Genomic DNA, 19,113 nt, shown 5'->3' with positions numbered 1-19,113 from the left:
TCGATGATTTATCTGTAGTTTAGTTGTAGTTTTGATATGATCATGAGAGGAGGCCAGCACAGCATTTACCTACTCTGCCATCTTGACTGGAAGTCAAGGTTATCGATATTTTGAAAGAATAGGAATTAGATTTGGAGAACATTAATTTATTCAGCTGATATTTTTCAGCAGCCTCCTAGAGTTTTTTAAAACATTTCTCAAAATGCGATTCATAGACACTTACATTGGAATCACAGGGAGTTATTTATTAAAATGGCAATTTCCTGGGCTCCTTCTAAGATCTGTAGAATAATAATTGCTAGTTGTGGGCATGACAGTCTGTATTGTAACAGAATAAGGCATTTGCACAGAATGAAAGCTTAGGATATTGGGTAGATGGTGGCACTATTCACTAAGGTATGGTACACAGAAGTTTTATTTGCTTTTGTTTTGGTGTTTAGGAGACAAGTATTTATGTTTTGGATTTAGTGAGCAGGTGTCTGTGAGAATTTTAATTGGAGATGTCTAGGCAGCAGATATAGATCTGCAGCTTAGGAGAAGGGCTTAGAGTGCAGATGGTTTGGGAAGCCATCTGATGGTAGTTGAAAAACGGGCATGCATAAACTTGAGTGAGGAAAGAGATTAGCATGAAATAGTCATCATACTTTCGAAGAAACTTTAGAACACAAGAGGTTAACAAAGACTGCATAGGAGACCTAGAAGGAAAAGATAAAGGTGGATTTCTTTCTCTGAGCTAGAGTGTGCTTTGACTCTTAACAACAAAAGTCAGAGACCACTGCCTTTTATCAGATTCCTTATCAGATGCAATGATGTGCAATAGTCAGATATCTGTATTACTTACAGGTGTTAGTTAAGGTAGGATTCTGTATACTAAAAGGGGTATGGTTCATTTGGTAATGGGAAGAACCCATATGTTTTGCCCACAATAAAACCTCACTTAGGGATTGAGATAACAATCCCAGGGAAGAGGTCAGATAAAAGTAATTAACTAGTTTGACTCCATCCTTTACCATCTTACAGGAGGGAGAGTTGGGAGGACTAAGTATATCCAGTCATAGTTCTCTTGGCTTCCTCAGAAAAGGGGCATTCCATATTACTCTCACATCCTTTTATATAAATTAAATAGCAAACAGCTATAATTTGACATGAAGTGATTTTTAAATAAAAATTGCAGAGGTTGCATGTTCTTTCCCCAGGTTTCAAAGGTGGAATTCACCTTTTTGGAAGAGCCACACAGAACTTGTATGCCTTGATTATCCATTGGTGTTAGTCCCGTTTTCCTGGAGATATTATTACATGTTGATTGGCAGACAGAGAAGTTCTCAGATTCTATGATGAGGATTTTTTTCAAAGGTTTCCCACAACATCAGGATAATGGGGTTCTAATGCCAATGCAGGAGAGTATTACACAATTAGGGAGAGAACAAGTTTCATACGATATGTTAAAGCCAAGAAAAGTATTCGAACATGTCATTAGATTAAGAACAAGGATATATTTGCTGATCATGGTAAAAGCAACCAGATTGCAGTGGGTGGTAAGGAAGTGGAGAAAGAGTGGAGGCAACATTTTTAAGCAGCGTGGTTGAGGAGAGGAGGTGAGACAGAGGGCAGTAGCTGTAAGGCATTATAACTATTTGTGAAGCTATTAAAAAAAAACTGCATTGAACTTTTCACTGTTCTCTGAGCATACCATTATACTTAACAACTCTCTGGCCTTGATGTATTTCCCTGTTCCTGTTATGCTTTTCTCCTTTACTAACTAGAAATCTTTTATTTATTCAAGGCCAATCTCAAATTTCATCTTCTCTGATGTTTTTCTAGGCTATTCCAAGTAGAATCAGTCCTTCTTGTCCTTGTGCTCTACCACATGGTGTTCACACATTTTTTATGACTTTACACACTGGATTATAAAAAATTTATGTGTCTTTCTTTTTACTGCAGTCTAAGCTACTAGAAGGCATGAGTTGTGTTTGTTCATTTCAACAGGATTTACTAAGTACATGCTCAGTGTCTGTCACAATGTCAGGAGCTGAAATATTTAAGTATTTAACTAATGCTGCCCTCAAATTGTTCCTGGTACAGTGGCAGGGAAGGGTGAGCTGAGGGAAAAAAAAATCATCACATTTAAAACAGTGTGATTATGTTTTTATTGAAGTATTTATGGATTAATATGATAATACAAGGGATGGGAGTAGAGCAACAGTCCCCAACTTTTTGGCACCAGGGATTGGTGTCCCTATGAGAATCTAATGCCTGATGATCTGAGGTGGAGCTGAGGTGGTGATGCTAGTGCTGGGGAGAGGCTACAAATACAAATGAAGCTTTGCTCGAATGCCTGCCTCTCACTTCCTGCTGTGAGTCCCAGTTCCTAACAGGCAACGGTCCAGTAACTGGTCCACTACCCAGGAGTTGGGGATCCGTGGGGTAGAGGATATGTATATCTGAGAAAGTTTCTAGAAAAGAAAATAGCTAATGAGAACAAATAGGGATTGCCAAGCTCCATAAGGGGAAAAGTGTTTTAGCATAAATTATAAGAGTGTGTTGAATTTAGTAAAATGTAAAAGTTCATTGTGACTGTAGTTTAGAAGGCTTTTAGGGATTTGGGGGAAGATGAGGCTAGAAAATAACTCAGAGCCAGTTCACGAAAAGACTTATAGCCAATTTCACCACTCCAAAGACCATAAAAGCATCCCCAAATAAAACTAAAATATAGTATATCTTTGCTACTAGAAAACTTATGATGTCATGGCTTTTTTGGATATGTGTTGACAGTTTTTAAAATATAACTATTATACAGAATAAAAACCTACTGTGATTAGTTTAATATAGTTACATAGACACACACATAAAAACATATACACTTCACACATATGAATTTAAGGATTAAGGTATTGCATGCAGGTGTAATCGCTGTAAAATAATCTGAGAGTTTTTCTACCATCTGCCTCTGTTGATGCCTTTCTTCTTATGTACCATTCGAGTTGTTGCCCAGAATCCTTGTTACAATATTTAACTTCAAATGAATCCTTTTATTCATTCACTCATGGACTAATTATTGTTTATATCCTATGTTCCAGGCAGTTTATTCAATGTTTGTAACACAGCAATGAAGAAGGTGGTTATGGTCCTTGTTTTTAGTGTGGAGTAAATGTTGGCCAAATGTGGGGATTGGTAGAGAAGAGAAAGTACAGCAGAGATCAATGAGTAACATGAAACATGATACATCAGAGGCCCTGAAATATCAGTATTGCTGCAGGAGAAAGTGTATGGGGTAGGGGAATGACTGCTGAACATGAGGCTAGAGAGGTATAAGGAGGGAAAGATTATGCTGGGCCTTGGAGGCTATGAGAAAGGATTTGGACCTCATCCCAAGGGCTTTAGAAATTCTACTGACAAACAGCAACACTTCATTCTTTGGATCTCCATTTCCGACACCATGGCAGCATCTCAAGTGCATCCTGTAGCTTTCTGTTCACTTTCAAATATCAAAGAGTCCAGGCCAGTCCAATTTAAACATCAATCTCTTACACCATTTAGACCTTTTATTTTCTCAGCTGTGTTCACAGCTAAGGAATGAATAGTGGGCATTAGATAATGTTGTACTTTTCCTCTCTTCTTTCTGGGTCTTCCAGAGTTGAGGCAAGAAGAAGGTAGATAATAAATAGGAGGAAAATACCTTTTTACTTAACTTGTTCTATTGATGATTCTCTCTTGGCAGTCAATGCCATTTGTATGGCTGGTAGATAAATGCAGGCTCTTTTATGGGCCACACCCATGATTTCTTCTCGGTGACATCTTTACTAACCCAAACACCAAAAAATGTAGATGGCTTATTCTTTAATGGATTTCTTGTGGCATCCTAATCAGCCCCTGCCCTGGCACTTTGCTTTATGACCTGTTGCTGCTGGGTGTCCCTCCCTTGTTAGAACACCTGTTTGTTGAGTATGGAGAATGGGGGAGAAAGATATTTTGAAGGTGATTTAAGCTTCAAATCAATAATTGCACCTGCATGCAATACCTTAATCCTTAAATTCATATGTGTGAAGTGTATATGTTTTTATGTGTGTGTCTATCATCCTTGATGTCTAGTTTCTAAGAACTTTACACATAGTATCTTACTTCATTCTTAAAAGAGTTCTAAGGCGTAGATTATATTATTCTCACCATTTTACAGAGAAGTCAATTGAAATAAAGAGACTAAACTTGCTCAAGATCAGGTATCTGACTTAAGAGCCCATGCTTTTAACATCTATTTCATATCACACAATTTATTATTTTTGTTATTCTTCAGTCTTGTGTTTGAGTCAGTTTAAAATGTAGGAAGATTCTAAAATCAGCCCTACAACTAATTTCTCCTTGTCACTGTTCATAATCCATTACTGGCTCCATTTATTGGTCTGTAAAATAAAGAAATTTTGTTATGATGTTTGCCTTCAAGTATTGTTTTTATGTTTGATATAACAAAAAGAGCATGGTGTTGGGAAGCATAAAGTTCGAGTTCAAATTTTCGCTTTCCCTCTCTTTTATTTTTCAAATGAATGTGGCTTCAGAAGTATTCCTTATCTGTGAAATAGCTGTACTTGTCCTATTTAATAAAATTATGAATTTTAATAACATTATGTCAAAATTAATTGCAATTAATATATACTTGTTATTAATTTTTGAATGCCTTGATTCGATATATTTTGATAATCTATAATTAGAATCTGAATCTTTAGTATTAATTTCTAATTTGTTCATGAAACTTGCTTGTCTACTAGTTCCAAAAGGAAAGCCTAGACATTTTACCTGCACAGTGATTGGAACATGAGGTTGTATGTTATTCTACAATCTCTGTTTGTACCAGCTTTTTTGCATAAAAGAGTTTTATGATCTTGTACTAATTGGGTTTATTTACACTCTGTTGATCTGTTCTTAAGCTTCTCGCTTCTTGCAATTTTTGCAGTGCTAATATTAGATTAAATTTGTTTTTTAGCCCCTTTGAGTACCGACTGAAAGTGTTTGAGTTTAACCATTCTTATATATTCCAAGGTTGTTTCTTTAATTGTTATTTATATGCTTTATAAACCACATTTTTCTTTGTTGTAGAAGAAACACATTGATTGGAATTTACTCAGAGGAAAACAGCCTTTATTAGCATAAATATAATAAAACAAATTTGGTACTTTAAGATATACTCAGTAAATCAAAGTAAGTGGGAAATCACTGAGAGCAGCAGTCCTGCCATTTGGTTGTTTTAGTGAGTAGATATAATTTATCAGAAATAGGTGAGAAGGATTGACTTACAATTAGTATGGCCAGGCATTAAAAATATGCTGTCTTCACTAAGTTAAAGTGTCCTTGAATCACGTTTATACAATGAACTGGGCAATAGAGAACGATTTCCTTGTTTACAATACAAATTATGGAATTAACACTTAATGGTAGTAAAAATATTGGGTTGAGAACTGTATCCTTGTCTTAGTTCTGCCCCTGACAAGTTTGGGAAGAGAAAATTCACTGTATAAAAAGGAGAATTTGGATTACATTTCTGGTAAAGAATTTTTCAAATCTGGAAGTATACGGATTCTTCAACCCTTTAGTTTTCCCCATCAATAAATAGTCCTATGTCTCCTGTGCATGGGCTGTAGGATAGCTGCATGCCGATATGTCCTGATGAATTTTTTTTCCCTAAATTTTCTCATTAGTTGTTTGTGTAGTCCCTAAGAGATATTATATTTGCTCTTGTTATTATTTATTTCTTTTATTATCTTGGTTCATGGATCTAAGTCTTAAGTTTCTATGAACAACTTGCATTTGTACTTCTCTGGCAATTTTCTTATAACACAAATCAAATAATTTCTATATCAGTACATACTCCTGGCAAATTTGAAGTTTATTTTAAGGAATTTTTAATAATATTATTTTTAAATACTGAAAATGCACATTTTATATGCATTTAAGACAACCACATGCAAATAAATTGTTTGTAAATCCTGTTCTTATTAGTGGATATCCAATAAATATTATTTGGTTGAAATATCTCTTTATCTTTCCTTTTTAATCTAGAAAGCAAAACCACAAAAACTAGTGGATCAACTAATTTATTTATGTGTTTATATATCTATATACTTTTTTACTAATATATTAAAATATATGATTAGCACTAAAGCAAAAATTAGAATAAGAGAAAATTAAATTACTTATTTCAGAAATAATTATTTTATTTATTAATGAAATAGATTTATTTTCTTCTACTTAATATTGCTATTTATGATTATATTTTAGATGTTAATATGCTTAAATGTACTTTATTATTTCTAAATATCTTTCTTAAATACTTTATCATACAACAATCAAAGGTATGATTCTAATTCATATTGTTTTAATACTTGTTTTGATTTATGTTATAGAAAGAAAAGACCTATAAATTCAAATTTAGAAAATGCATCATTGGGTATTGATTATTGAAACATCACGCTAATTTTTAAAAACCCATCCAATAATTTTATATATTTGTCTTCATGTTCTAGATGCTTAGTTTAAAAAAAAAAAAAGAAAAAAAATTATTAGCAATGGCCTTATGCTATCATTAACCAGTATTCCAAGGTACAACATTTGCTTAAGATAAAGCTCCTTATTAAAAACAATGAGTGTAAGCCCATATTTTAAACAGCCTCATTGATAATTATAAATTTTCTTTTGCAGATCTTGTTTTAGAGTTGATTAGTTCATCATTCTTTATGTGGCTACTGAAGAGCACATATTAGGCTCATAGAAGAGATATCTCTTTTCCTTGTTGTCCACTTGTGCTTGTGTGGTTATCAGGGTTTTCCCCAATTCATAGTGTCATTTAGCAATGATTTTTTGAAGCAATTTGTCTATTTTCATAAGTGTGTTTAATCAAAACTGGATATTATAATTTACAAATTTGCCTAAGTACAAATCACAGTACACCGAAAATGAATGAGTGAGGCATCATTTGACCATTTCCTGTTGAGGCTCCTTTCCCAATAGAATGCCTTATATACACGATCATCATCTACTTATGGACATGGTGAGAATATCAATATCATTTCACATATTATCTATTAGCAAAGCTTCACCTACTTCTTATGTTTAGATAATAATTCCATATAAAAATAAAGATTCTATATTCTCTTCTTACATGCAAATGGATGTGTACACCCCACTTTTTAAACTATTGCTCTAAGCTGATTATCTTGCTTCTGCTCACAGGCTTTCTCTTCAGTTAATTTCTCTTACAGTTATTTTTCCTAAGTTATAACCAATCAGCCTCCCTGGTATTAGACCCATGAGACTTTCACTGGACTCATGTGATAAAGTGAAGTTTTAGATGCTCTCAAACTCTATTCATTCACAACAGTCTTTTATATTTCCAATATATTAGTAATCACATTAAATATAAACAAACTGAATTATCATTAAAAGATGGAGATGGTTAGATTCCACAAAAAAATAACTCAAGATATTTTCAATAAATTGGAAATGATTGGTATCTTCAGAATATATTCACTTATTATAAATGCAGTAAAATTAAACATCATTGACAAAAATATAAATACAAAAACCTGATACATTTGAAAACATAAAAGCACACTTCGCAATATCTCCTACATAAAGAATAAGAAACCTAATACTGGAAATTATAAAATGTCTTTGACTGAAGAATGATGAAAATACTATTAATTATAATTATCATATAGCTATTGTAATCATAATTTTGGAACTGGTGCAGGGATAGACAGATAATAGAAATGAAGAGAAATCTTAGAAATAGATTTATACCTATATTGACACTAGATACATAACAGAAATGCCATTGCAGATCTGTGGGGAAAGATGAACCAGTCAATAAATGATACTATAAAGTTGTTTTCTCCTTTAGAAAAAAAAGATGGATCTTTATCTCATATGATACAAAATAATTACAGGACCTAAATGTTTAATTTATATTTTAGATGAAACATACAGGGATATATTTATGATATATTGTGTCTTTATGATCTTTATTAGAATAATTACTGAGTATATATTTGAAAAATATTCACATATAGAAATATAAAGAATTTCTATAACTCAATAAGACAAAGTTAACCTAAAGGAAACTGAATAAATGAAAACACAGGTAATCCATAAGAGAAAACTAGACTGTTTAATAAACATGAAAATGTGTTAAATTTCACTATTTAACAAAAATTCAGATAGTAATACTATGAAACATTGCATAGCAATCATAATGTTAAGATGATATACCCTATCTGTACCAACTTGTAGAGAAACAAGAAAATTTATACACTGCTAGAGGGGATGTAAATATACATACCTCCTAGGATTTCAATTTGACAATATCTTGTTATTTTAAAAATGCACATACAATACATCCAAGTAATTCCATTTTACCAACTTACTCTCAAGCAGTGGACCAAATTCTGTCAGCTGCCTATTCTTGTGAAAAGATTTGGAACATACCACTCTCACTCATTTATGTATTGCCTGTGGGATCTTTCTCACAATAGCAGAGTTGAATAGTTGGGATACTTACCATATGGTCTGCAAAGCCTAAATTGTTTACTAAGTGGCTCTTTATGGAAAAGTTTGCTGACCTCTGGTCTAGACTAACTCTTACATCTTTGTATTAAAAGCATTGTATAAGAATTTTTATAGTAGTACTGCTTACAATAGTGACAAATTGAAAATAGGAAAATATATAGGAGTAAGGAGAAAAAAATGAGTATTGTGAAATATTCTTATAAAATAATGCTATGTAGCAGTGAAAATGAAATAAAGTACTAGATGAATTAATCTCAACTATGTAACTGAAAAAGTGAGTGTCAGAAAAATATACACAGTATGGTACCATTTCTGTAAATGTTAAAAACGTGCCATAAAACACATATATTTGTATAGCAAATGTGTAAGTATATGTATGTAAATGACAAACACCAAATTCAAGACAATTATTTCCTCAGAGAGCAGGGCAATGTGATTGTGGATGGATAAAAGGAGAGGGAAGGCTTCAGTAGCATTTGTGATAACATTTCTGCTGGTGATGGTTTAAAGGTGTTTTTAACATTCATTATACTCTTATATGTCTGAAGACAAAGAAAAATAATATATATATAAAAGCCATGGTTCTTTGCTTGAAGATTTTCAAGCTAGTTGAGAGGCAGAACAAACGTTTAGTAGCAGTATATGACTGTGCAGTAATGGAATGCTCTATAAGTGATAAAGATAAGAGACTGACTGTGTATTTTCCAGATGTTCAAAGAACTGGGAGTGTGGTTGACTGTGTATTTTCCAGATGTTCAAAGAACTGGGAATGTGGTTGTGAGTAGAGCTCTTGGGTAGGGAGGGCAGGGAACTTGTTCTATTTTAGAAATGGTAAGGAGGGAGGATTGTTAAAATTGCCTGGAGCATCGCATGAATGTGCCTGGTGGGAGCCAGAGAAAAAGATCCAGATCACGCTGGATAGGTTGGCAAGGCACAACTTAGGATACTGTGAATAATGTTCCTGAAAACAATTTTTTAGAAAGATTGCCTGAAACTTACTGTTTGTAAACCTTCTGTATCTCCTATGTGGTATGTTTGTAGAATATGATTATTGCCATAGCAATAGCCTCTAAAACAAATAAAACATCATACCATTTTATAAAAATGAGAAATCGTATTTGAAGTTTTATAAAAAGTTGTAAAATACATTCAGTTTGCAAAATACATTCAGTTTGCAAAATACATTCAGTTTGCCTGGAAAAGGAAATGTCATAGGTACTCACTTTCAGCTAGCATTTGAGGGAACCACAGTTGTAAAGAAACACTTGCATAAAAACTTATATACAAAGACTTATCTCTTAATCTAGTTTGTTGTTGTCATTAATTGAATTCCATCTGTATGGAGTTAAACTTTTTTGCTTGTTTTCTTTTGAAGAAATCATTTCGGGGGGCATCGTGTTTTATTTTATACTTTTTTTTTCTGAGACTTATTCTTCAGAATATTTATTTATGTAATTTTCAGTATGAACAAGTTGCACAGAATTACCAGTTTGGTAAATAGTTCTCAACACATTCACCTTCAATTAGGCATATTTTATTTTTGACTATGTGACATAGACATATAAATTAAATTATTCAACACATAATTCCTATTTACCGATATCAGAGTCAGAACTAAACAAGAGATACATGAACAATGACTAAACCATAGAGAGTGAGGGTGGATTCGATTATAAAATTTTCTCCTAAGGATTAAGAGCACAGCCCAGATCCACTGTTCATGGCCTGTTCATATGCCATTACCTGTGGCTGATACTAATCATCTTCATACATTCAATTTTTGAGGGATCACTGGGAATCATTTACTTTTATTTACTTGATTAATATTTCTACAAATGATTTTATGTTTTTAAAGTAGATAGCCTTTTTAATCTGCCCCTTTTAAAACATAATTTTAGTTGAATGCAATAGTCAATTGCTGAAGTGTATTTTTCAAACGTGATAACTAATTTTGTGCTCAAAGGACAATTTATGAATTTCCAATCTCAAGTGAGTAATTGAGCATTTTAATTATTTATTATGTATTTGCACAGATACATTGACAAAAATTGTACCATTTAATAGATTGTTAGTATTAATCACAACTATGAATTGCATATCACATCTAAAATGTTTGCACTCTCTTATGCTAAGAAAGACAAATAGAAAGTGAAAAGAGGGGAGGGACAGAGGGAGGAGGGCGATGAGAAAGAAAACAGGGAGAGAGGGAGAGAACAGAGAGAATTGAGACTCAGCTAACAAAGCATTGGAGAACGATAATAAAGGAATTGATTACTAGCTGGTCTGTATGAATATTTAAAACTATATTTTAACCTGAGGGAGCTTATAAAAAAAGAATATTTGTATTTTGAGTATTCTCATAACTTGCCAAAATTTTTTATTACAACTAATTTAATAAAATAAACTTTGAAATTATCATCCTCTAATACATTCTTGCTAACAATATCTCACCTTTCTTTAAGATTTCAAAAAAAGATATTGTACAATTTCTTTGGCAACAGATGATGACTCATACAGATCTGACAGTGTGTTTAATAGTTTTTCTTTTTTTCTTTCTTGCTGCTGAGATAAATGACTTAACACAGTCTATCCAAACACTCCCCTAAGCACGCTCCTTCTCCAAGTAGTTCTAAACTATAGAATACAGTAAAGCAGTTTGAATCAGACTTTTTTTTTTTAACTGAAAGAGACCAGGGAAAGTAAATTTATTTTTTTCATAATATTGTGTAGCTAATTGTGCACATACACATGCTTTATCCCATAAGTGGCAACATTTATTGAAAAGAGAAAGGAATGATCTTTCTGTTTCAAAATTTACTTCTCTCAATATATCTCTCTCTTTTTAAACTCTGTTATGATTTTTGTTGGAGTTTTATGATTCTTGTATCTAAAACATTTATTTTTAAAAGAGCTATTTTATATTTCAGGAATATACAATAGATGTTTTCTTTCGACAAAAATGGAAAGATGAACGGTTAAAATTTAAAGGTCCTATGAACATCCTTCGACTGAACAATTTAATGGCTAGCAAAATTTGGACTCCAGATACCTTTTTTCACAATGGGAAGAAATCGGTAGCTCATAATATGACAATGCCAAATAAGCTTCTTCGAATACAGGATGATGGCACTCTTCTGTACACAATGAGGTATGTCTTTAGTTTAGTATGCTGCATTTAAATACTGACAAATTAATTTATTAAAAGACTGGTCAAGTATTAGCACAAGTTGAATATTTTCATAACAACTCACTAAAGTATCTATAATATGCTTTGTAAATGCTTGCATATTTAAAAAAGTGAAGATAAAGTAGTATTTATGAGCTTGATTCTTATCTTAGTATGTTAAAAATTTAATAATTGCTTTAATTATTAAAAAATTTTTGGCTATTTATTTTTTGCACTACATTTTTAAGCAGGATTTAATGGCATGACAAAATTTTCTTTGTATCAGCATGTACTTTATTTTTAATATCTCATAAGATAACCTATCAAAAGTTTAAGTAATTTTTTAGCAAGCTTTCATTTAATATTGTGATCCTCTTTATGAAGTTATTCTAAAGAAAAAATAATTTTTTAAATTCAAAGGTAGTTTTTATTTAATAAGGCTTACAAGTAAATTGGATATCAGTCTAATACTATGTATTAGATTGAACCATATGACATTGCCATTTTGTAAATTAAAAAGTCATGTAGCATCAATTTTAATTCTTCAACCTTAAAAAATTATAAAAAGGATATATAGTTGTTGACACTAATTACTATTTCATTTTAACTATTTCCACGAATTAATCTTTTAAAATAAGTTTCTCGTATTATGTAACAAAGAAAATCATCTCAAATTTAATAAAAGGACATATACTCTAAAATTAAAATGTTTAAGAAGGCTTTAAAACATGGATAACTTTCATGTAATATTATATCATATGAAATGTTGTAGTAGATTTCAATTGTAAAAATTATTTAAGAAGAGACAATAATATATTTCTGATGTTTAAAGGAAAAAATTTTGAAGACTCATTACTAAATGACCATTGCCTAAAATGGAGTATAAGCTATTCTTTATGGATCTCTCTCTCTCTGAAACTTACAATATAGAGCCAGTATCCCTGTAATTTTATACACTTTGATCATTCCTGTGGATTAAGACAATGATTAGAGATTTGGAATTTAAGTAAATATAGGCAAAGAATACATAGAGTTTTGGAAATTATTGCACGGAGTTCTACTTAAACATACTCTTAGAAGTGTATAAGCTCTAAATAAATTGTTGGCCACATTCGTTTTGCTTATTATGAGATTCTTCTGTGAGTTTAGTACCTGTTTTATCCACTCTACCTTTGTGTGAAATGGAATACTTGAAACTTTATAACAAATTTGTTATGATTACTCTTTATTGTGGTCATGTAAATATAAAAAAGATGCTATAATGAAGGTCCTGCCTCTTCATTAATTCTATTGTCAACAATAAGGAGTGATTTATCTTGACTTGCCAATTTACTTAAACAAAGAGTGGAATTTTGGCTTTTAGGCTTACAGTTCAAGCTGAATGTCCAATGCACTTGGAGGATTTTCCAATGGATGCTCATTCATGTCCTCTCAAATTTGGCAGCTGTAAGTATGGAAATTAAGTCACATGTTTTGGGGCAATAATATCAAAGATAGTCAGCAGCACTGCTTTATTTTATAATTTCTTCTCATATGGAATGCTTAATACCTGCCTAATAAGATACAGAAGTAAAAGACATGCTGCTTTCGCTCACAGAACTATTTGGCTAACCCTGTTTTAGTCTCAAATATCATTGTATTTTAATCATGCTGTTTAAATTATCACTTACTTTATTGCTAATAAAAAAAAGTGTGTTTTTGTAAATATGTAAAACTAGGCCAAGAGCTCCTTGAAGGTCAGGACAATGTCATTTACCTTATTTGCCAAGTATAGCACATTAAAAATGCAAAATAGAAGTTTTGTTTTTGTCAAATAAGAATGAATTATAAAGGATAGAGTCTACTGTTTATTAAAGTACCTATCATATTGTTGCAAATGGCAAGCACAGATGTTGGATCTGTGCAATTATTTTTTTTACTTTCTAACTAATGAAAGTTTTTTTTTTTTAATTTCCTAAAATAAATTTGAAAGAGACGATGTAGCTGGATTGCTATATGCAGGCACCTTCTTTGTATATAGAATATTTTCAAAATGGCTCTGTGCATTTGACCATCTTTAAGTCACTGAGGTTATATCTTGTATGTCAAGCAGAAGCATTCACTCTCCCAGAATAATTGAAAAGAGGGAAGGAAGGTCAGATCATCTCCCTAGGCCCACAAGGCATTCAGGGCAAGCTCAGGATAAATTCATGGACACTACTAAACAGTGTCTTTCTTATGTGAGCGTGTCCCATTGCCTGACCTTTTCAGAAAACTTGCTCTTTCTGGCGCTCCCATCTTTGTCCATTTTGGGCAGCTTTTGACTTTTTCATCTCTTGAATAGAAATGCAGTTCTCTAACCTGATTGAAAATATTTCTGTCTAAGTAGGGTGTTTTTTCCCCACAGACTATACTGAGTGAAAGAAAAAGGAAGAATGATGGCTAATATGAATGTAAAACCCTCTAATTATTTTGATGACCATAGTTTTGTGAAAGGAGAAGTTTAATCTTGTTTGTTCAGTTCATTCTTTCAGAAGGTGTCAGCTCTCTATTTTCATTGAGAATTGCTTCTTTGTTTGACTACAAAGCCCTTTTTTATTGTCATGGAAACCACCACTTCAATACTGGCATTTCTTCCAAAATTATTTAAGAGAGCCAATTATGTTATACAACGTTAATATGATGCGGAAAAAAACTATAGCAGATGTAGCAAAGAAAAACTCATTTGCATTGCATAAGTGATATTAAAGAGAAAATTGAAAATTTGATACCAAAGAAAGGATTTATTCATGATGCAGTAATGATGTAAGAAGGAAAGGCATTTTTCAGTGGACAAGTTAGTGCTATTAAGATACCAAATATAAATGATGTGATGTCTCAATACTGAATATGAAATAAATACACTTGAAATCATTTTAAGTGAAATTGCAAAAATACTTTATAGTGTGTCAACAGAGTAGTGGAATATTGCATGCTTGAGAATATGGTTGTCTATCTAGAAATGATATGGGTGATACATAAAGTTTGTTGTTAGGCATTCTCTGTTTTTTACTTAGTTTTCTTTGTTTGTTTTCTGACATTGAATAAACTATTTGTAATTCGTTTATTTATTCTTACCGACATAGGTGCTTGATGTGTAAGTATTAAAAATATGAATAACTGCATGGAATATTAAACTAATGAGCCAACCTCAACTTCAAGATTTTGGCACAGCAAATTTTGGCGGAAGCAGTCATGACTTTCATTTCTAGTAATTTATTCCTATCTTCTTTAAAATCCCCTTTATATTCCCCAAAATGATGGAGTTTTTGGAAATTTATCATTGTCCTCAAATAAAAAAAGCATTTTTCCTATAAGTTTATAATTTTGAATTCAGTTTTGTTTAATTCTAATTGTCTCATATTTTCACATATTCCTTTGTTGTTTAACTTGACTAAAACTTCCTGAAAGGGCATCTAGGTGTATTCTGTGCATTAACCTTAAATAAATGGAAAGTTATCTTTTTTAATGAAAATTAATAATGAAAAAATATTGTGGAGTTAAATTACCAAATATTAACAAGCAGTCAGCATGCAGTTGATGTTTAACACAGAACAGTACTAAAAAAAAAAGATGGGTCCCTTAACAGAATTAAAATTATTTAATGAAATTCTAATTTAGAGATAGAATTTATAATGAAATTTATAAAACATACTGTCTTTCTCTCCTTTTATACTTTACTGAGAAAAACTGTAATGGCCTCCCGGTTTGTATGTGTAATAGTGTACCAGGGAGTGCTTCTAATCCTCACTGCATAACTTTGTGCTAAATCTGCTCTCTCCAGACTCCAAATCTAAAAAGTGTATTCCTGTACAACTAAAGAAATACAATAATTGCTTTTTTATAAAAGACATGAAAAGGATCAGTCATCTTCTTTAATATATTATTAGGCTGCTATTTAGATTTACATCTTCTATAAGAGTATATAGCTAAATATTATTAGTTTATTTACTAATCTGGTAAGAATGATTTAAGAATTTTTATGTGTGTGTCAGGCTAGAAATATATCCACGAATCAGACAGAGTCCCTGCGCATCACTGTCTCTCTTGTTTCTTAAAAGTTCATCAGATTTGTAGTGTTTCATTTTATTTTATTTATATTTAAAAGTAACATGAAAATCAAAAAGGGTGTTGCAATTATTCTTTAAAAAGATTTATAATTTATTAGAATTCACAACTATTTGAAAAATGTGAGGCCTTCTGATATAAAGTGGCACATTAATGTGTCCTTGATTTATTAAATTCTGTGACATTTGGAATTTTATTGAAAAGAGGGCCATGATATGTATTCATGGGAGAACAAAATGAACAATTTGATGATTTGCAAATGAATTGCTAGTTATCCACATTTCTGATATTACTTGTTTAATCTTAGCAGACTCATCAATGACTAACTAGTTGAAATTAATAAAAATTGAATCTTTAGACTAACTAGAATTTATTCATATACAAACTATATCAATATATCTTGCTTTTAATATACATATATACACATATATACATATGCACATACATTTTAATCCTATTTCAATAATTTACTTGTAAATTTAGGTGAATACATATACAAGGAAATCTGTATTTCATTAATATGAACATTTACTAATGACCATCAGAAAACCAGGCAACATTGTAGTATACCATTAAAAGACTACACAGAGAGTAAGACCCATTCATTTTATCATTACTGATGATTAAGTGGGAAATAATTTATGATCGCAGATTATGAATCAAGGTAAGTACCCGGACCATCTCAGCACAATTTAAACTAAAATTTGTAGACATAAAGGAAGTAAGCTTCCCAGTGTCCTAGATAGCTAGAGGCAGAAATATTGCCAGATACCTGGTCCTTTCTCTCCCTTAATTGAAAATGAGACCATGGTGTTGAGTATTGCTCAAGGACCAGTTATAACTGATATTTCTAAACACTCCCATGAGCAAAAGTGCATAGCTGTTTTCCACAAGATGAGTAAAGTAGCAAGAGTTGTCTGTTTTTTTCAACTGTGGAGAGACTTTATGAGAGGCCAGCTACTCCCCGATCAGGACATTCAGGCGCAAAGGAAATGCCAGGCAGGGCCAGAGAACAACTAAGAGAAGACATGCTTCTTGCTCCTCTGGTCTAGAGTCATCTCAATTCTGCTAAGTTCTCCTTGGCCAAGTAAAACAGGAAATTATACCTGGTCTGTATGTCTTTTGTCTCTTTCTACCAATTCATAGCTCATCTAGGATGCAATAGAAGTAGAGTCCATTAAGATCTGTGTGTATTCATTTTAAAATGAAAATGCTTTCAAAAGTATTCACAACTTGAGGAAACTATAGCATTCTCATTTATTTTACATGTTGTGCAATAATTAGTACTCGTTCTTCTAATGAAATACGTTGTTTCACGATACCTAAGTCACTTAATTATTAACTAAATTACTTTATGTCTTGAAAGCAATATTGTGGATTATGATTAGCATTTCATAAGTGATCGCTATTTCTAAATTATTTAACTGGGCTATGGGCATTCATAACCTGTTTACCACAATGTCTTCATCTGCCACCTTGAGACTATAGGAGATGTTTTAACCTTCTCAGTGTCCAATGATTCTTGCAAGCTCTAAAGAGAAATTTGCTCTCCACTCTCAAAATGGTTGCAATGAAAACACTTTCATAATTGTGATTATCTCTTTTTGTCTGCCTTATATCCTTCATTTTGAAGTTGTAAATTTCAGGCACTTTTACCCTAAAAAATGTAATCTGTAAATATCAATGATTTTTTTTGGTTAGCAATGATTGTATGAAATATATAACATTTAATGTTGCACTTTGTTGATGGTTCTTACTAAAGTAATAAAAATATTTTTTCTTATTTCCTACAGATGCATATACAACCTCGGAAGTCACTTATATTTGGACTTATAATGCATCTGATTCAGTACAAGTTGCTCCTGATGGCTCCAGGTTAAATCAATATGATTTGTTGGGACAATCAATTGGGAAGGAGACAATTAAATCCAGTACAGGTTAGTAAAATGAGTCCAAAGAAAAGCTAGTTCTTAAGAAAACTAATGGGTTCAAGTACCTGGGAACATATCAATTTGCTTAAAACCTTTTGCAGTTGAGGTCCAAGAACTAGCAGCATAAACTGTGCTTAGGAGCTTTTTATAAATTCCGAATCTCAGGCTGGACCTCTTACTAAGTCAGGATCTGCATTTTAACAAGATTCCAAGGAGATGCCAAGATGTGCATTAATGTTTGAGCAACAGTAGTCTAAAATACACTTTATATTCAAAAAGTATGTCTCTTCAGACATCAACTTTATCTTCAAATAATGTCGTAATTTTCCTAATTTCTAATTCTTTCCCCCATTTGGATAATTTATAATTGATTATTCAACTTTTTTAAAGAGTGCTTTTGTTAGTGTTTTTTTTTATTTTATTAAATTTATTGTGGTGACATTAGTTAATAAAATTATATGGATTTCATGTGTAAAATTTGATAATATATCATCTGTATATTGCATTAGTACATATTGAACTCTTAATTTATGGATAATTACTACTGGCCTACACGGGAAAACTGATGTCCTTTCTAAGGGCCTCGTCTAAGAAAAAGCAGCTGTGTGGACTAATGAGATTACATCTGGCAGATGTAAACCCAGAGAGCAGAAAGGAAGTTACCTTTGAGGATGGAAAAAAACTGACTGCGGTGAATAAGAGCAGACATACGACATTGAAAAATTTAGAATTGGTGACAGGGTCAAAAGTGGAAAATCTGGGTCATAAAATCAGTCTTGGTTATGTGGCCAGAAAGTGACACTTAAAGAGTCAGAGAGAATTGAACTTGAGGCTGGCACCAGTGGGGATGAAGGACCTGAGTAGGTAAAATAATTTATGGCCAGAGAACAATTTATGAATCCTGTACCCTTTGATAAATAAGTATGATCTAGAGAGAAAAGCAAATGCCATACCACAGAAATGTAATGCAAGTTTCTTGTTAATAGTAAGACTCTCTTTTAAACATTCTTGCTATGCTGATATTTAAATGTTATAAACTTTTCATGTCATATATGTGATAAATTATTTCTTTTTTAAAATCAGAAACTTTTCTTTGTATAATCCTTTATATTTCCAAAATGTGCAAACTTTTGATTATTATTATTTCTTAAGCTACTTAAATTTTTCTTCTAGGTGAATATACTGTAATGACAGCTCATTTCCACTTGAAAAGAAAAATTGGGTATTTTGTGATTCAGACATATCTGCCTTGCATCATGACTGTCATTCTCTCCCAAGTGTCATTCTGGCTTAACAGAGAATCTGTGCCTGCAAGAACTGTATTTGGTGAGTGAATAACTACACACTTTGTTGTATAGCACATTATGTTTTATAGTG

The 19,113-nt window shown here is 32.0% G+C and overlaps 1 protein-coding gene across 4 annotated transcripts in view; it reads left to right on the top strand.

The window, feature by feature from the left end:
• GABRA2 (gamma-aminobutyric acid type A receptor alpha2 subunit) overlaps positions 1 to 19,113 on the top strand; it is a 123,563-nt gene that overhangs the window by 61,636 nt on the left and 42,814 nt on the right. For all 4 annotated transcript variants that reach the window (XM_025040286.1, XM_025040288.1, XM_006922470.3 and 1 more), the window contains exons 5-8: positions 11,481 to 11,701; positions 13,083 to 13,165; positions 17,599 to 17,742; positions 18,910 to 19,062. In XM_025040286.1, the coding sequence (XP_024896054.1) occupies positions 11,481 to 11,701; positions 13,083 to 13,165; positions 17,599 to 17,742; positions 18,910 to 19,062 (601 nt within the window). The remainder of the gene's footprint in view (positions 1 to 11,480; positions 11,702 to 13,082; positions 13,166 to 17,598; positions 17,743 to 18,909; positions 19,063 to 19,113) is intronic.

This window comes from Pteropus alecto, unplaced genomic scaffold (genome assembly GCF_000325575.1).
Source record: "Pteropus alecto unplaced genomic scaffold, ASM32557v1 scaffold57, whole genome shotgun sequence".
Taxonomy (NCBI): domain Eukaryota; kingdom Metazoa; phylum Chordata; class Mammalia; order Chiroptera; family Pteropodidae; genus Pteropus; species Pteropus alecto.
The sequence above is the reverse complement of the archived record's forward strand: the minus strand, read 5'-3'. Positions and strand labels throughout refer to the sequence as shown.